This window comes from Palaemon carinicauda, chromosome 15, assembly GCF_036898095.1.
Source record: "Palaemon carinicauda isolate YSFRI2023 chromosome 15, ASM3689809v2, whole genome shotgun sequence".
Classification (NCBI taxonomy): Eukaryota; Metazoa; Arthropoda; class Malacostraca; order Decapoda; family Palaemonidae; genus Palaemon; species Palaemon carinicauda.
The window spans coordinates 61,950,662-61,969,597 of record NC_090739.1 but is presented as its reverse complement, the minus strand read 5'-3'; the positions used below and the strand labels follow the sequence as shown (position 1 = coordinate 61,969,597).

At 35.4% G+C, this 18,936-nt stretch overlaps 2 protein-coding genes across 3 annotated transcripts in view; both read left to right on the top strand.

Moving 5' to 3' along the window:
* Positions 1–2,132, top strand: part of LOC137654631 (glutaminase liver isoform, mitochondrial-like) — a 50,684-nt gene extending 48,552 nt beyond the window's left edge. The window contains 1 exon segment of the mRNA XM_068388431.1: positions 462–2,132. Coding sequence (XP_068244532.1) covers positions 462–605 — 144 coding nt within the window. The 3' untranslated portion in view covers positions 606–2,132.
* Positions 2,133–5,903: 3,771 nt separating this feature from the next.
* The window catches only part of LOC137654629 (uncharacterized), a 129,704-nt gene continuing 116,671 nt past the window's right edge, over positions 5,904–18,936 (top strand). Inside the window, exon 1 of one of the 2 annotated variants that reach the window (XM_068388428.1) lies at positions 5,904–5,995. In XM_068388428.1, the coding sequence (XP_068244529.1) occupies positions 5,959–5,995 (37 nt within the window). In that variant the 5' untranslated portion in view covers positions 5,904–5,958. Of the gene's footprint in view, positions 5,996–9,895; positions 10,052–18,936 lie in introns of those variants that run through there. The other variant, XM_068388429.1, reaches the window with a different exon arrangement.

The window sequence follows — 18,936 nt, the reverse complement described above, 5'->3', positions numbered from 1 at the left end:
AAATCCCAATCTTTCACTCTAAGCAAAATGAAATATTTATCAGTTCTTTCTCTTGGGTTTATATTAGTCCATTTCTTTTGTTTATTTCTATAATTGAATTTTAATATAATTCTCATTTTACCGTCATTGTTTTGTGTCAGCCTATTTTGAGGGATTATATATATATATATATATATATATATATATATATATATATATATATATATATATATATATATATATATATATATATATATATATATATATATATATATATATATATATATATATATATATTATAATTTCTGTTTACCAACATGCGCTAAACCTTCCTAACTTACACTTTAACTTTCCCATCTTGAAATGTCAAAATCTCTCACACCCCTTAAAATTTATGGTCAGATAACGTTTTTAAAACCTCCTCCCTCAGCTTTCCTCTATCCACCTTATGCCTTTCTAATGATTCTACCTCAATGCACCAGGATCGGTGGGACAGAACTCCCTTGGATGACGCCCGTAGCTTCGGTCACCCTCGGATCGCTAGCCTCATCGAGGACAGCTGTAAGAGGAGAGGCATTCTCTTCCCTGCTGTGTCGGAGGTAGAGGTCAAGACAGAGAAGGCATGAGACGAGCATTCCAAGGAGACATACAAGAGGGACGAGTTGACCAGTTATCGTAATTGCACGACGCGCTTGTTGTTGTTGTTGTGGGTTATGAGAGACGAGTGCTGCGCGGTGGAACAAATCATAGAGAGGATTCTAAAGTTGTGTTAACACATCTGTGTAATTTTCATTTCTTTTCTTTTCGTGGTTTTCAGCAATGGGCAAATATCAATCGCCTTATTTTTTCATTTCAAATATATTGTTTTTAATATCAATTATCTTATTCTTAAGCTGTTAATTTGGAAGTATTGTCACTTGGTTTCAAAAGCTAATGATACTTGAAAATTTAAATCAGCATTATGCAGGTATCAATTGAAAGCGATATTAAGAAAAAGATCAAGAAAATTGTTAATTACATATATGTAAAACCCTCTCTATGGATAGACATATATTTTCTATTGAACATTGTCTGTATATTTTTGTTTATATCAAAATAATATAGTACAAAAGATATTTTTGTTTATCGTGTTCTTATTTACTTGTTATTGTTTGAACGAATTTGCTGTTAAAATCTTTTAAAATGCTGCAATTGTTATGCCGGAGACTTCATACTAATGTTCATGATGTTCTTCAGAAAGGCGAGACCTTTGTTATAGCTTGGATGTAAGACTGAAATGACCAGAAACCTAAGCAAGATATTAAAAACCCACCTATGAGAACAATATTAGTCTTGAAACTGCGATGAAATGTATAAATTCATCAATAATAAAATGTCTTAACCTCGTTCTATAAGCTATTTAGAGATTAAAAGTTATAAGGATCTAAAAATAGAGCCATTTTAAAGATTCACCAGATAATTTGTGAAATATTAAGTTTCCCGCGTAATTTTGAAATATTTTTTTTTTAACTTCATACTATAGCATTTCTCCATTCAAAATAAGTATGATATTGACATCAACATTATCAGAAAATGAAACATTTCAAGTTTGGAAAGAATTTATTGGTTTGTGAACTGATCTGTATAATTTTCAATGAAAATACAAAAGAAAATATATTTTTTCAATATAGCAATATTTAATCAACACATTTTTAAGTAATGAAAGATATCTAAAAAAGAACAAAACTTTTAAAAATATATTTTCAAGATGGTAGTATGATTGTTCATGGCAATGCCTTTACATGTATTTTATATATTTGCAGATATAGTATGAGTTTTCTAGAATATAGAGAAGCTGTAGCACATTGTTGACTAGATCTTACTTATGTATTTATCCGGAAAACATGTTGACCAAGTTTCCCTAAAGTACCGTAAAGTACACCTGTGGCAAATGACATAGGAAGTCCTATGAAAATGCAGTATTTTTTATCAACCATATGATTTTTTTTTATACTTGTGTATCCTTATTTTATTGTATGTTCTTAGTAGTGTGTTGTAAGTAGAGCTGTTATTTTATTATAAAGGACATTTTTCATTATGATACTTCAGTATGATATGAATAAGGCAATATTGTAAACACCCTACATGTATTGTATATACAGTACATGCATATACAATATGTATATATATATATATATATATATATATATATATATATATATATATATATATATATATGGATGTATGTATGTATTATTTCATGTGTATGTAATTATATAAGTTAGTCTTGGTTGAATAGAAATAAGTGAACAGTCAATTTCAAATAATATAGTTTGATTACCTTTAATGCATATGTATATATTGCACATGTATATTGAACTAAGTGTATGTGTGCTTTTATACTTTTATTCCAGTACTGTGCATAACTTTTAAGCAATATTATTCAATTACTTTTGAAATTCAACAAGATTGTTAACCTTTTACATTTCTTTTGATGTAATCTTAGACTAATTTTTAGAAATGAAGGTATTTTTAAAGATGTATAGATTTTAATGCCTTAGTAGTACATTTGTGTCCAGATCACAATAAAATTATATTTTTCTATAAAGTGTTTTCATATCTCTACTTAGATGTGTGCTCGAGGAAAAGAATGTTCTAAGCATGTGAGTGGGCTGACCTCATGTTGGTGAGCTTAGGTGCTGTTCTATGAAGCAAATAAAAAAAAAGTTGAAGTTTTTTTTTGTAAGAGTTTCATTTTCGACTTACGGTTAAGAGCACAAAACTACGGAAAGTTCATTATCATTTGTTGCTTCGTACACAGACAGCATAGCTGGTTTACATTGATTTCTGAGCACCAACGCCTGTTTCATATGGTATTATTATTATTATTATTATTATTATTATTATTATTATTATTATTATTATTATTATTATTATTAGCTAAGCTACAACCTTAGCTTGGAAAGCAGGATGATTTAAGCCCAAGAGCTCCAACAGGGAAAATAGCTCAGTGAGGAAAGAAAATAAGGTAACAGAAACAATAGTGAGCCTTGTGCACCCTCAAGTAAAAGAATTCTAACCTAAGACAGTGGAAGAAAAAAAAACACACACACACACACACACACACACACACACATATATATATATATATATATATATATATATATATATATATATATATATATATATATATATGTATATATATATATATATATATATATATATATATATATATATATATATATATATATGTATATATATATATATATATATATATATATATATATATATATATATATATATATATTGCAATGTGTACATAATAATACAGATCTTATGTGAGTTACGAGTTAAGCATAGCTTTAGTAAATTATATTTAAATAAACTGCTTCGCTAGGCATTGCTAGTCGCAGTTTTATCTATATTAAGTATGTTGTCGAAGACGCTATCTCATGTATAGTGCACAGTAACGAGTAATCTATTCGCTGACGCTCAGTTAACGAAATCAAAACTTGTATTGTCTCTCTAATTTCTAAAATTTAGATAAACAAAAGTCATCATTTATTTAGTCTGCTTACGATTTGTTTCTCTATACCTGACACAGCGGTTGTTACTAACTCGTCCTATCTCGTCCCTTGAGTGCATATCGCTGACGAGTTTATTGATAACGCGGTTAGTGTATCAGTCGTTGGGTCAGCGGGTTCGTTGTATGACTTGCGTGGATAGAGAATTTTTTTTCTGTTAAAACTGAGGCTAAAATTCTACAATAAAATATTCTCCCAAGCTTCCAAATTCCTCTTCGATCACTCCACTCCTCTGCAGGAAATTCATTGTCCTTAGTTACTTCTTACACAGACAGCACAACTTGCATATTTTTATTTCTAACTTCCATAGCATTTCTAATACATCTGGCAACTTCTTTGGTTGGCTATTTTTTTCCTTAATTCTATACTGCTGGTTATTTTCTTTGTGAATTCTCTACAAATGATCTGTTGTATCATCTGGCTCTCTGCACAACTCACAAAGCCTATAATTTTAACTCCTAATTCTTTCATTTTCTTTTACGTCTATGGCATTCAACTTTACCCTTATTACTATGACACATTGAAAGCTTCTTTAGTGTTAGGAAGTTTTCACTTATTGTTACATGCATTGGAATCTATGGTCTAGTTGGAGCAGCGGTAAGAAATAATAACATGAAAATGTATACAAATGCAACCTACTTCGTATTACAAGTAGAATTATTTGCATTTGTGCTAAGAACGTTGATTCCTTATTCGTGATTATATAGATATTAGCCCATGTTCATTATTTTATTGTCATCCTTATACTCTATAAAAACTGAAGCTAAATTTATGATAGACACCGTTATAATTTAGACAGTGAAATGTTCCAATTTTCACTCTTTCTCTTACAGTCATCCGAAGGATAAAGTCAAGAGAAATTACTCCATATGCACTTTACAGAAGACATATATCGGACCACATTGAAAGTTCGTTTGCACAGTGACGCTATACCAAGTGAATGCAAAGCTTTTCCTGGACATTTGCAGCTAAAAACTGAAAACTGAAACTCTAAAATAACTTCAGGAAGCTGATGTTTCCACGTTTGAATGTTCAACAGCATAAATATCACAATGTGAAGTTAATAATCTAAAACGATAAATCATACATATTGAAAAATTGTTTCAGGAAAGAAAGCAAAACCATTGCAATTGACCAAACGTCGCATTATAAAGAAAACAGCGTTCTAAATATTAGATGTGAACTAAAACGAAAATTATCTGTAAGTAATGCAAGTTTGGTTGGGATAGAGAACTAACTGTGCTACAGGTGTTGTTGGCCTTTTGGAAAGACAAACAGCAAAACATAATGAACATCCCCATAAAACGAATATTCGCCAGTATTGCGAAGTTTTGCTCTAACTTTGGCCTACTTTTATTTACCGAGCGTGCATCGTTATAAAAGGCTCTTGACACTTGTCTACCACATTCAAGGACAATCATTCAAATTGCAAATTACAAGAGAGTGAAGGTTTCCATTTAGGTAGTTACCTGAAGTCACAATTCAATAAAAGTAAAAAAAGAATGTGACGCTTGCTGCTCAACTTCTTAGTGAACATGTTACAAACTCCTTGGATAATTGCGTAGAAAACGACCTTTCTGAGTTCAAAGGATGTGAGGGAATAATCCAATTTTCTTAGGATATTCAATTATTTATTCAATATCCTTAATTCAAGAAATGTTTATAATACAATAAAAAATGCATGCTTGTTTAACGAGTTCCGAGTGAAAGCTGGAGCTTATATTAGGCATTTAAATATTTCTGATGGAAAGTTTCTTTTGTACTCAAGCCGAAGAACAAGGTTTCAAGGCTTTATAGCTTGCCTTCGAGTTTGGTAAAATTATATGGCATTAATTGTATGTTCTGATAGTATATTTTACTGTCATAAAATGAGCCAGGACTACATATATAAACACACATTATATATATATATATATATATATATATATATATATATATATATATATATATATATATATATATATATACATAATATGTGAGGAAACTGTAAGGGGGAGAAGATTAAGGTGGAGGCAGAGAATTAAATGGCGATATAAGGTGAAGGATGATATGGAGAGAAGAGGTTATGTGAAAGAGGATGCCTTTGATCGAAGGCATTGGAGAGAGCGCATCCGGCAACCGACTCCTTAATGTAGGGACACACACACACACACACACACACACACACACACACACACACATATATATATATATATATATATATATATATATATATATATATATATATATATATATATATATATATATATATAAATGAACGATATGAAATTCATGAAGCATTAACTGATAACTAATATCTTTGGAAAATACCCTTTTAACTCTCTTATCACCAGGAACATCTGATAAGGGATACGAGTAATCGCGAAAATACCTCACTGAATTCTAGAGCAGCAGTTCCACTCTAACATGGTGAGAGATGAATGCCTTATTCTCAACAAGCTCCAGTATGAATGGTAAGAAAATACATCTTCGTAATGTTAGGCTACATCATTCAATTTGATTTAGAGATTCGTAAACGTGGAAATCATCTTAGTAAGCGATTTTTGTTTTTGTTTTACTGCAGAAACAGCTCCCTAGGCCTACTCTCTAATTGACGAATAGTTTTCAGTATCTGTTATTTACTTATCCATGTTTTAGCAGTAAGATATTCACAAATTTGGCATGAGTGGATTTTATGACTTTTAGTGACATTATAACCACCCACCCAAAGCTCAGTACAACTTTAAGGAGTGACAAAATATAATAAACAGAGGAGCAACATTGATAAAATGTCTCACCCCAAGGAAGGATTGTCTGTGTGCCGATTGAACTCCGCTGACTGCTTATCAGAACTAGAATATATTTTGCGATATATGGACAGAGCCATTAAATTGTCAGACCTGCATGGACACCTAAAATATTTCAGAGAATTTGCACACATCGTGCAGCTAACCTTCATTTAAGATCGTCCTCCCCCTTTCCTGAGTTGGGCTCTTTTGCTGGCAGCCCACAATGCAACACCCAGCTAGGCGTGTCGACACGAGATTAATTACGGATGATTTTGTTATTGGAGCCAAGATGCAGTTCGAATGCACTTCGAATGCAGGTTCTAGAGCTTTCAAATATGCGACTGCGACCCCAATATTGTATAAGCAACTCCCACTTGATATCCAAGACTGATGATGTGACGACTTTCAAAAAGTTGAAGACTTCTTTTTTATTTCCGAAATGTGATGATACCGTGGATTTGACAATTAACGTAGATTACGCTATATGATACTCCAGAAGTTTAAGAATGCACATGATAAACTAATTGTGTAGGCCATGCACGGCACAGGAGTTTTCCGTGAGTGACGGGACCAGGAAAAAAAGTCCTCAAAGTAAAAGTAAAAGTAAGTATGACTGAGTGAAATCGCAAAATTACACGCATATTCTGCTATCATGGAAAGGTTTTTTATCATGAGAAATTATAGCATGTCATCTGAATTATTCTTTTTAGTTTGGGCATATATTGTTAAACGCTGCGATAGCCAGTATCGCTGACAGGTAATTAATAGATATAAAGTATGATATCGTCACCATACCTTTAGTTTTTTATCATTACTAACTCCATTCAAAAGGACGGGCGAAATTTTTATATTGAATGTTTTCGGAGATGCCTAATAAAGGTTTTTTTTTTTTTTTTTTTTTGACGAATGATGATAACTGAATATTTTTTTCAATTTACTAACTTTTTTCTCGAGGTAGCCTATTTGACATCACTTGTAGACTACTCTTATTGATTTCTATCTTTTCATTCTTTTCCTGTTTCACAATTTCATGTCCACTGCCATCTTATGCATTTAATAATAAACCTGCCTCTGTTTGTTTGTTAGTCAAACACTTCATACGGTCGTTTTTCTGTTAGGGTAAGTTTTTTCCTCCATTGATTTTGAGCTATAGGCCTGCGGGAGGAAGACTAGGCCTATATATTGGACTTTCATACATGTAACTCATGTGCAGAGTATAGGGTCAATGGTAAGGTCAAGGTTACACTTAAATGTCAATTGTAGAGAATATCTTTGATTACAATCCTTGCAAGATGTGTGAGATTGTTCAACACAGTGAAGATCAAGTTAGTGATTGTTCCCCAACACCATTTATATATATTAATATATATATATATATATATATATATATATATATATATATATATATATAAATATATATATATACATATATATATATATATATATATATATATATATATATATATATATATATATATATATATATATATATATATGCGTAAAAATCACAGGAAAACGTGATGCTCAGATGCAGAATGTATTTTCATTTTCCCTGTGGTTCTTCTGCATATATATATATATATATATATATATATATATATATATATATATATATATATATATATATATATATATATTCATATATATATATAAATATATGTACATATATATATATATATATATATATATATATATATATAAATATATATATATATATATATATATATATATATATATATATATATATATATACATATATATATATATATATATATATATATATATATATATATATATATATATATATATATATTCATATATATATATATATATATATATATATACATATATTTATATATATATATATATATATATATATATATATATATATGTGTGTGTGTGTGTGTGTGTGTGTGTGTATTATATTTCTAAGGAATAAGACAGATTAGATATAAGGAATTCTGCAAATCGACCTGCCAACGCAATGCAACATACAATGTAGGCCTTTGAACATTTTGTACCAAACTAAAAAAAAAATAGACCTATCAAAGAAATTGAAGACATTCAAGAGTCAAGAGGAAACTAGAGTCATAACTTCAATTAAACAGATATGACCTGGAAGGAAAATTTTATTTTCAAGAAAACTATAAACTATATTTAGCAAACGTAGTCTAAATAGGGTCCGCTTTCTTGACTAAACGTGGGCCAATAAAAGTCTTCCAAAAAAAGAAAGTAAAAGAAGATGAATAAGATAATGTTTAAAATAGTGTTCAGTTTCCATTCTTTTAGATGCATATATAGCTTGATTGTTAATTTGGCAGAGGTAGACTAAAGAAAAAAAAATCATGGGCGTGACCAGTTTACGAATGTTCGTAAAAAAATTCTCAAGTGCAACACCGTTTACATTGTATTTTGAAAAGTAACATGTCACGTGTCATAAATTCTTTGCATGTGTCGTGTCATTCGATTGGTAGGTAGTAGGTTACCCAGGGCACCAGCCACCCGTTGAGATACTACCGCTAGAGAGTTATTGGATTCTTTAACTGGCCAGACAGTATAGTCTTAGGACAGTACTACATTGGATACCTCTCGCTGGTTACGGCTCATTTTTCTTTGCTTACACATACACCGAATAGTCTGGCATATTCATTAAACATTTTCATTAGTCTTCATGCACCTGTCAATACTGAGGTTACTGAATAATTTTCTTCGCTCAAGGGGCTATCTACTGCAATGTAATTGTTCAGTGGCTACTTTCCTCTTGGTAAGGTTATGAGAGGCTCTTTAGCTATGGTATGCAGTTCATCTAGGAGATTGACACACCAAAATCAAGCCATTGTTCTCTAGTCTTGGGTTGTGCCATAGCCTCTGTAACATAGTCTTCCAGTGCCTTGGCTAAGGGTCATCGTGCGTGCGTATAGATTGACCGGACGTTATTTCTTGCTGGAAGGACAGGGTACACTCGAGCACGCTATTCTATCTTGTTTCTCTTTCTCTTATTTCTCGAAGTTTTTTTTATAGTTTATACGTGAAAGATCTGATCCAATGTTGATAATGTTCTTAGAATATTTTGTTTGGATTGTTCATTACTTCTCTTGTAGTTTATTTGTTTCCTTTCCTTACTGGGGTATTTCGCCCTGTGGGAGCCTTTTGGTTCATAGTATCCTGCTTTTTCAACTAGGGTTGTAGCTTAGTTTGTAATAATAATAATAATAATAATAATAATAATAATAATAATAATAATAATAATAATAATAATAATAATAATAATCATATCGCTCAGCAAAGACAGTAAATGATTTACTGTCATGGTCGCTCCAAATGTTATTTTGCAACCATAGTCGTTATATATCTATGATCCGTGGTTACCTGTTTAAATCACATTTATATATACATCTCTCCGTTTTCGGTATTATTATTTAAAGCCAGTTGAAAATAAAAAAAAAAAACATATAAAATTACACATGGTTTTCTTACAATAATAAAGACAGTAAAGTTACAAGACTTAATCCCATTCTATTTCGGTTTATGAAGAATTTCCGTTTCCAGTCAGATTTTAGGTAAATTGTTTCTTTGTTCCAAACTTCCAAACTTCCAATCTTATTGAGTACTCACTAACTCACGTCTGAAGTCTCAACATCGATTTACAGATTTGCCATTCTGCCCCAATTCCTTATCCTCTCTCTCGCCTCTTGGGACTCTAGGCAACGTCTTGTCTCAGTTTCCTGACCATTTAATAAGGTAATTACAAATAAGTGCATCCTGGAGGTAATCTTGAGTGTCATCCATATGTAGGAAAAATTCGTGTAGCCTACTTTATTGTGTTAACGTAAAGTAGGAAAGGCATCAATTTGTCGGTTGGGTTACTTGTTAATAGACATCTAACAGCAAGATTAATTAAGTTCATCAAAACTATTATTTGTACTTAATACTCTTTACTGGACAATATAAAAAAAGTAATATCGTGCTCAAAGTGAATCCCTTTAGACCCTCCCAACCTCGTCTACCTTTAGCTGCCCTCTTATCACTTTGTTATGAAGACAATGTTGCATAACTTTTATTTCGTAAATGTAACCTAACTTGGACTACAGCACTATTAGTCACGAAGTATCCCGACCTGGCACGCCATGTCTTATCTGGCAAGAGAACTAGGTGCTCTCCCATTTCTTTAGATAAAGATCTACTTGCCCACTTTTGATAATTGTAAGTATTGGTAGAATGAATGGTAAAATTATAGAATAGTGTGTGCATTCATAACTGATAGGCTATGGCTTTGAGTTAGGTATCATCTATTACATTCGAAACACATTCCGGGTGTATGTATGATAGCCCCCACCATGTCCATCCTGTATGTACGATTACGGCTGACCAAGAATACGGCAGTGTAAGCGGGGTCGCAGGGGTCGTTAGATAAATAGGTAAGGACATGGCTTGTAGGTTAGGTTAGGAGAGGAAAATTTAGGTTGGTTGGTGTCCATATTTTATGCTCGGGGGAACTGGCTGCTGATATACAAAGGCTCCACACATTCAAATACAGTGTACTTGTCTAATTGTGTAGATAGTTAAATTAAATTATGGTAAATGTGTAGGAGAGCTCCGCGGAAGATCTTGAAGAATTTAAACACCTACAATTCACTATTATATCATATAGAACGCTTATATAATAGTCAATATATGAGCAGCTTCTATTTAACGAAGATATTCGTGTGTATAGTTATGTTTCACTTGGATTTTTTCTTAGTGTTTGTTTTTGTTTACTGTGTGATGTCTTGGCTAAAATGAGCTGTTTCACCGCCTTACTGCGTATGGCAGACTAGTTCTCAATGCTATTCTAACCAATAACAGGTGTTTTCTTGACGTCACACTGTTTGAAAACCAATCATGGCGGTTTTTACAAATCTAGCCAATGCTGACACTTATTACTTCACTTATCCCTGCTATTTTTCCACCAGTTACCACAGTTTACGTGAAGTTCCGCGGAGGAATATTTTTGCACGTCTCGGATCTCCCTTCAAACTGAAAAGCTCATTTTGCCGTGAAGTATGGAGCAATTAGCAGGACCTTCATCCCGTTCCGACTGTGTCACTTGTGACAATTGCTTTATTTCTTATGGGGATTTTTGTGTACATTATTCAGGGAAAGTTGATTTGCTAATTGCATTTGCTCAACGTCATGGTTTGATTTTGGCAGAGAAAAAGTGCCCTAATTATGAAAATGTGTGCCGTATAGATTACAACAAATTAGCATTCCGGTGTGATCTTAGTGTGGTTACTCGTGGGAAAAGGAAGAGGAGGTGCAATTTTTTCGTGTCTTGTTTCAAAGGTACATGGTTTGGAAACGCAAAGTTAGATATTGAGACTAATTTGAAGTTTGTGTTCCTTTTTTTGCAAAAGGCGTTTTCATTTGAATTTGTTTCGTTTGAACTGAAACTCAATAATCACACTATCGTTGATTGGTGTTCGTTTTGCCGTGAGGTGCTTATTTCTTGGGGTCTGAGACGTTCCTGAAAATTACTGTGGCCTTAAGGGGGGTCACAGGGGGGGCGGAGGCTCCCCCCCTCCCCCCCGGCAGGCCTAGGTAGGGGTACAGGGCCCCATAGGCTAGGTTAGGTGGGTGTCTTAGGTTCGGTGGTGCCCCGAAAATTACTGTGGCCTTAAGGGGGGGTCGCAGGGGGGGCAGAGCCCCCCCCCGGTAGGCCTAGGTAGGGGTACATGGCCCCCAGGGTAGGGTAGGTAGTTGTATTAGGTTCGGTAGTGCCCCGAAAAATCACTTTTCTCCTTCTCCCCCCACCCAAAAACCCCGCTTCCCACTGGGGTCCCCCATTATTGTAGTAGTAGGTTTATGCTTACATTTTCTGTGTAAGAGTTAGGTGGTTGTAGGAGGATTATCTCACAGTTTCAAGGTAACTATAGCTCTAATTTACTGTTTTCTTTTGTTTTCTACTTTTAGAAACTTTTAAATCGAGCGCGGAGGTCTCCTACACAATTACCTAAATTATTAAACTTTGGTTTCATCTGTCATCTTTATAAAAAAGTAATCGCAATACAAAATTTACCGTAATCAAAACCAAGTAACAGTAAGGAAATACAATTAAAACACTGGAGCCTTTGTTTGCCCGGATTTCTAGATGCATAGAGAACTGTGGTTTTCTTCCAATTTTCTATGGAGTCTTTCGTAACAGTGTTCATCTTGATACAAATGCCTCCTTACCTAACCAAACTAGTGGTTTATTAGTTTTTACTCTGTGATATGATCGCTTCACTCGCGATTAAACATAATCTCATTGCTCCAAAGCCTTTTACTATAGTTACAAACGGGGAAAGCTTTCCTACTAAAAAGCAGCTTTTCATATAGTAGTACACTTTAATACCCTAACCTTTTCCTAATTAACATAATCAATAAAATAAAAGCTATGACCATATTGCATTTTCCAATACTGAAATTAAATAACAAAGAGGTATGAAATATAAAGTTAGGCCCATTATTCTTTTCGAACGAGTAACTTATGGCAGGAGCACCTTCAATCAGTATTTTTGTGAAATCCCTGGTGGAAGGGGAGACTTGTGTGTTATGATGATAAAAGGAGCAAAACGGATAATCTTGATATGAAAATCTGAAACTTCGTTGTTGTTGTTGTTGTTGGGGTATTAAAGCCAACACTTGTTGTTGGCACGGGCCTTTCCCTTGGTTGGCCCGTAGGTGATCTGTAAAAATTTATAAGGTAGTTGCATTAATGGAAATTTGAAAGGTTTTTAGTAGTAGAAAAAGATGTGGATAGGGTAAGGATGATGGTGGTAGTGGTAGAGGGCCATCATTTCTCGGATAGTGGTAGTTTGAAAAGTGGGGGTGTAAGGCTTTTGAAGATTAGAGAAAAATTGTGCAGGTGGGGTTGTCCAACCCTTTACTCCCTAGGGTCCCTGCAGAGAGATTTTTAAGTGGTAGATTAGTTGAGAAGTGAAAGGGGGTGATGTGAATAGAGCCTTACAATGAGGGGATGAGATGGTGCATGGAATGAGGAGGTCTTACCTTGGTGGAGGTAGAGTTGAAAGCAACTGTGCATGTGTGTCTATGCTTTCGACAATTGCTTTTGCCAGTGTGGCTGCCTCTTTCATGGCATGTGGTGTGTTGATGTCTACAAGTAGATCACCTCGTAGCTGTGCTGTTTCTCTGCATTCTAGTAGGTAGTGCAAGAGAGGCTGTTGTGGTATGACATCACAGTGTTCACACCTTGTCTGGATGTCATCTAGGAGTTCCCAGTTTGCTTTGTAACCCAGCCGGAGTCTGTGTATGCATACTGCCAGTTTTCTTGGGGTGTATCTGTCTATGGGAGGGGGTTCTAGTTCCGATGCCCATTTGTACTATGTTGCAGAGGGAGAGCCATTCTCTATCCTCATATGTAGTTCCTTGATTAGGTTGTTCTTGAGCTGTGTCTTTATTTTGCTTTTGATTTGTTGCAGTGCAGGCTGTATGTGCACCTGTACATTGTGAATGTGTTTGGTGCTTTTGGCTAGCTCATCAGCCTTTTCATTCCCTGGTATCCCGATGTGACTGGGGATCCAGTTTATAGTTACTAGTCTGTTTCTTTCATTATGTTGATGTAAGAGGATTTTAATGTCCGCTATCAGGGATTTGTTTTCTTTGTTTTTGTCCTGCTGTAGGACCTGCACTGAGGATCGTGAGTCAGTATGGATGACTACTGGTCCTTCCTCATTTTCAATAGAGTATTTTAATGCTTGTTGTATTGCGACAAGCTCTGTCTGCAGGGTGGAGACATTGTTGGATGTTCTCCAGCAAGCTGTGAACTTGCAGGAGTGAACTGCCGCTCCTGCTGTTTGGGTTCCAGGATCTACTGTACCATCAGTATAGTAGATCTGTGCCCCTGTTGTTTCTACTGAGGTTATAGCTGCTTCTGCTGCGTTTCTGAGTTCTTCTATTGTGCAGTTTTCTTTTGCCCTTGGGAGTTTGGTGTAGTTGAATTTAGCAACTTGTTTTTTCCATGGTGGAATGTGTATAGTACTTTGTACTGTGTCAGGTTTTAATTGTAGGATTGTTTCTGTAAGGCCAAGTCTTTTGATGTTATTGCTATGGTCTTTGCCATAAGAATCTGGGGTTAGTACTTCAGGATGTTTGGATAGTTCCTCTCTTACTCGTCTTTTGGTGATTGAGTCTCTGTCTGACAGGAACATCTTTGCAACTATGCTTGCATTTCTTAGTGCAATTCTGTCTTCGAGGGTTGGTAGTCCGGTTTCCAACCTTAGGTTGCAAAGTCTTGTCCACATTGGGGCACCCAACATGAGCCTCATGGCATTGTTTTGAATCACTTCAATTGTGCTTGTTTGTAGATCTGTTAGTCCCAGGAGTGTTGGGGCGGCATAGTCTACTAGTGATCTGGAACAGGCTAGATAGTATTTCTTTTGGATGTGTTCATTTGCTCCATCCTTGAGCCTGCACATATATCTCATAGCTGCATTTCTGGCATTTGTTCTTTCCTTGAGATTTTTTATCTCTTGCTTGAAAGTGAGCTGTTTGTCTATTATTACCCCGAGGTATGTGTATCGGTCCACCCATTCTAGGGGTTCCATTCCTATTGTGAGTGGTTGTACGGGGTTTGGGGCTTTGATTGTCATTGCTTTTGTTTTGGCAATGTTAATTTTTAGTCCAAGCTCATTGGATTTGTGGCTGATGGCATTGAGTGCTCTTTGCATTTTTATTGTCCTGACTGGCCCTCGAGCTATTACACATACATCATCTGCATAGATAAATATATTAACTCCTTCAGGTAGCTGAAGTGAGGCTATATTTTCCATGAGGATGTTGAAAAGGAGGGGGCTTAGAATTCCTCCTTGTGGCGTACCATTTTCCAATTCATGATATGTGGATATCACTCCTTGAAATTTGACTCTGGCTTGCCTTCCTAGCATGTAGTTTTTAGTCCATGCTAGTAGGTGTCCTTTGACTCTTTTTTTGGCTACTGATTGCAGCACTGCAACTGGGCTTGCAAGCTCGAAGGCTTTTTCAAAGTCTATGAAGACTATAGTTGCCTTGTTCTGATTTATGCAGCTTAATACATCTGTGATGCATTCAGAGGTTCCAATTCCCTCCTGATATGCATATAGCTGCTTGTTTAGGGGGCCAATTTTGTACTTTAATCTGTTTAAGACCATTTTTTCTCCTGTTTTTTCTATACAGGATACCAAGGCTATTGGCCTGGGATTTGTTGGATCCTTTGGCTTGGGGATTGGCTGTGTATCTTGTTGTCTCCAGGTTTGAGGCCTTATGTGCTCTAGGTGTGTTTTGTTTAGTAATCTTAGGAATGCAGTTTCTCCTGCTGGACCCATGTGTTTGATCATTGTGTAGGTGATTTTGTCAGCTCCAGGTGCAGTGTCTTTCCCTGTCTTTTGTACTGCTCTTAGCTCCTCAACTGTGTATGGGGTGTCTGTGTCATCCTGCTGAAGGCAGGCTGTGTTGATCTCTTCCCATCTTGATGGTGCCAGTTGCTCTTGTTGCATTCTGGTTTCGGGGGAGAGATTGATTGACAGTGTTCTGTTTGCAAAGGATGTTGCAATTCTTTCAGCCTCCTCATGTGGGTGTGGGTGTGTGGCAATTGGTGTCTTTTTCTTTTTTCCGGCTACTCTGCCTAGCCATTTCCAAAGCTGAGTTAGATTGGTGTATCCTGACAGGCTTGAACACCATTCCATCCATTTTTCAATTCTGATTTCATGGATTCTTTCATTTGTTTCAGTTTTGACTGTTTGTAGTAGCTCTCTGTTTTCTACTGTGGATCTTCTTCTGTATATTTTTTTGAAACTTCGTTAGTGTATTCCGCTAGTAGTATTTATGGTATTTGAAATAGTGTATTTGCAAAGATTTATTCAATTATGTGAATTTCAATGTCGTTACTAATAATGCACCATTCTATAACTCAACTAAATAAATTATAATAATGCAGTTTCAAAAGTTTTTTTTTTTTTTTTTGTAGTAGAATTTAAAATCTAATGTAAGCCAGGGCTACATTATTTTATAGCCTTGCCTAACCTATTGAAGGTTTAACCTTATAATTTAGCCTTGACTAACAATTAAAGGTCCAACATTATAATCTAGCCTTGCTTAACCTATCAAAGGTCCAACCTTTTTTAAAATGTGTAGTCCAACTGGTATTCACAAAATGCATAGGCATTGAAATCGTAAATAATGATCAACTTGTGAAATACACATTACATTAACAGATCATAGATCATACAAGTTCTTGTGTTCATTAGCCTACCTCTGGAAAATTGGTCAATCCTTTTAAGAATGAAGTAAAATTATTTGATAATCTTTTTTTTTTTTTTTTTTTTTATGTACACTATTGGAGTTCTGTTTTCATCCATTTGTTGATGCTGTAAATATAATTTTTGATGCATTGTTAACACATTATTGTAATGAACAGGTATTATTATGGAGTCTGCCAGCATTGGATATTTAGTATTTTTTTTTAACTCCTTACTTTATAATATATTCTTGAAAAGATTGATTTATTAATACGATAAATTTACTTGAATTTATTGGAAAAGATGATTACAAAAGTATTTATGAAAGAATGATGTTATCCCCACTACTTTTTCCCAAGTTTCGATGACAATACGGTGCCAGCAAGTATTGCTCTTGTTAGAATTTTGTTTTGGTAATGCTTTGTAGGTAAAAATGCCCAATTGTATTTTTTCTCTTAATTTTGCTTTATGGGTATGGTAAAAATGCTGCACCCGAGTGGTTCCTTTGTTTTAGACTGCAGTGACTTGGAATAATGTTTTAGCCTACATCAATATATTTGTTTATTCATATTCATAATATTTTTCATTCAACCAAAAGTCATAAATAATAGCAAAATATGCATTATGTGGTAAATGTTCGTAGCACAACGTGCACTGCTCGTCGGAACGGGATCAGGGAGATAATTTTTTAATGTGAGCAAAGCAATACGCATTTGAGCAAAAGTACTGTATTGTTCTTTTGGAGGTCTATTTAAAACTACTCATATACACAGAAAATAAAGATAAAATCAATTCAAAACATACTGTACATTGTCGGAAAATTATTTTTATATTGTATACAGTATAGTTGTGATATAAATTCTTGATAATTATGATTAATTTCATGCCAATCGTATGAACTATGTATTTTTCTAGCTAATTAGGGTATCTTGTGTATATCGATTTCTGACCTTTACTATTGCTGTAAGTAGCTGGTTTTTTTTTTTGTTTCACCACCCTAAAACCCTGGTTTTCTACTGGAATCTCATATATGGTAATTGTTATTAAATATGGAGTGTAGGAAAACTCATAAATTAGATGCTTACCCCAATAGTCATGGCCAGAAAGGGGTAAAACACAGGATAATGGGTAGGCAAAATGTAAGGTTCATATATTTGCTTAGAAATTCTAGAATTTTATCATATATTTATCACAGACGGTGATTAACCTGGTTTGCTTAATTATCAATTGTTCCGTAACTGAAATACAAACCACGCTATTTACATGGGGTAATTACTTCGTCGTAGCTGAAATGACGAGCCATAAGAATTTTAACGAGGGTTTACTACCCCTCAGCTAGTTAGCGGGGGTGTAGGGAGGGGTAGCTTGCTACCCCTCCCCCCTCACACACAGTGAGTGCTTCACTTTACTTTTGGCTCGGAGAGACGACAGACCTGTCTGCGCTCTCCTCCGTTTTTAACTGCCATAATCTGTTTTGCTTTTTTCTTTCAGTGTGTGTTTGAAGTTGGCCTCTATTCTTTCATCATGCGTACGTGCCCTGGACAAGCCGGTTGCCCTTGTGGTACCTTTATGTCGGCCTTGGACACCGATCCTCACTCCTTATGCCCTCAGTGTAGGGGCCAACGGTGTGATAGGTCTAACGTATGTATAGAGTGTAGGGAGTGGTCTACCTCCCAGTGGGAGAGGTTTGCCCGGCGACGCAAGAAGAAGGCTAAAAGGGATATTTCTCCTTCAGAGGCTCCTTTGAAGAGAGAAAATCCCAAGACTTCTTCTTCCGTAGCCCTTTCCTCCTCCGAAGCTCCCACTCGAGCGGTCTCTCCGAGAGGCCGGCGAGTGGTAGCGTAGACCGTATTGCTGCCCCTCCTCCCCCGGAGGAGGATTTAAATATTGATTTTCCTGTTAATAATTCTGATTTATTACAGCTTCTTCCTTGGGGCTTCAGGGTTCGCCCTCCAGGGAAGCCCTGTTTGACATGATCAAACTGTGCGGCTGTTAAACAATCGCCGATGACAGCAGAGATAGATCCTCTGTCGGTCGTTGACGTTGTTGTAAAGGAGGCATTGAGTGGTTCTGCTCAAACTCCTGTGCCTGTTGTTGCTGAGGTAGCTGAAGGCTTAGGTTCCCCCTCCGAACATCCTTCGAGAGAGGAACTAAGTCCTACGGTCTCTTCTGCTGGTGATTCTCCCCCCCAGGGGAGTTCACTAACAGAGACTCCTCTGCGGAGGCCCTACGAAGGTCAGAGTTCTGATCCAACGGTCCCTCGTGGGCGTATAAGGCGGAAGGCTCGTCCACCCCTTCGCCGTAGAAGCCTTCCTTCTCATCACAAGGGAGTTGGGAGGCGCCCCTTCGGCTCGTCATCCCCGCAGTCCTCTGCGG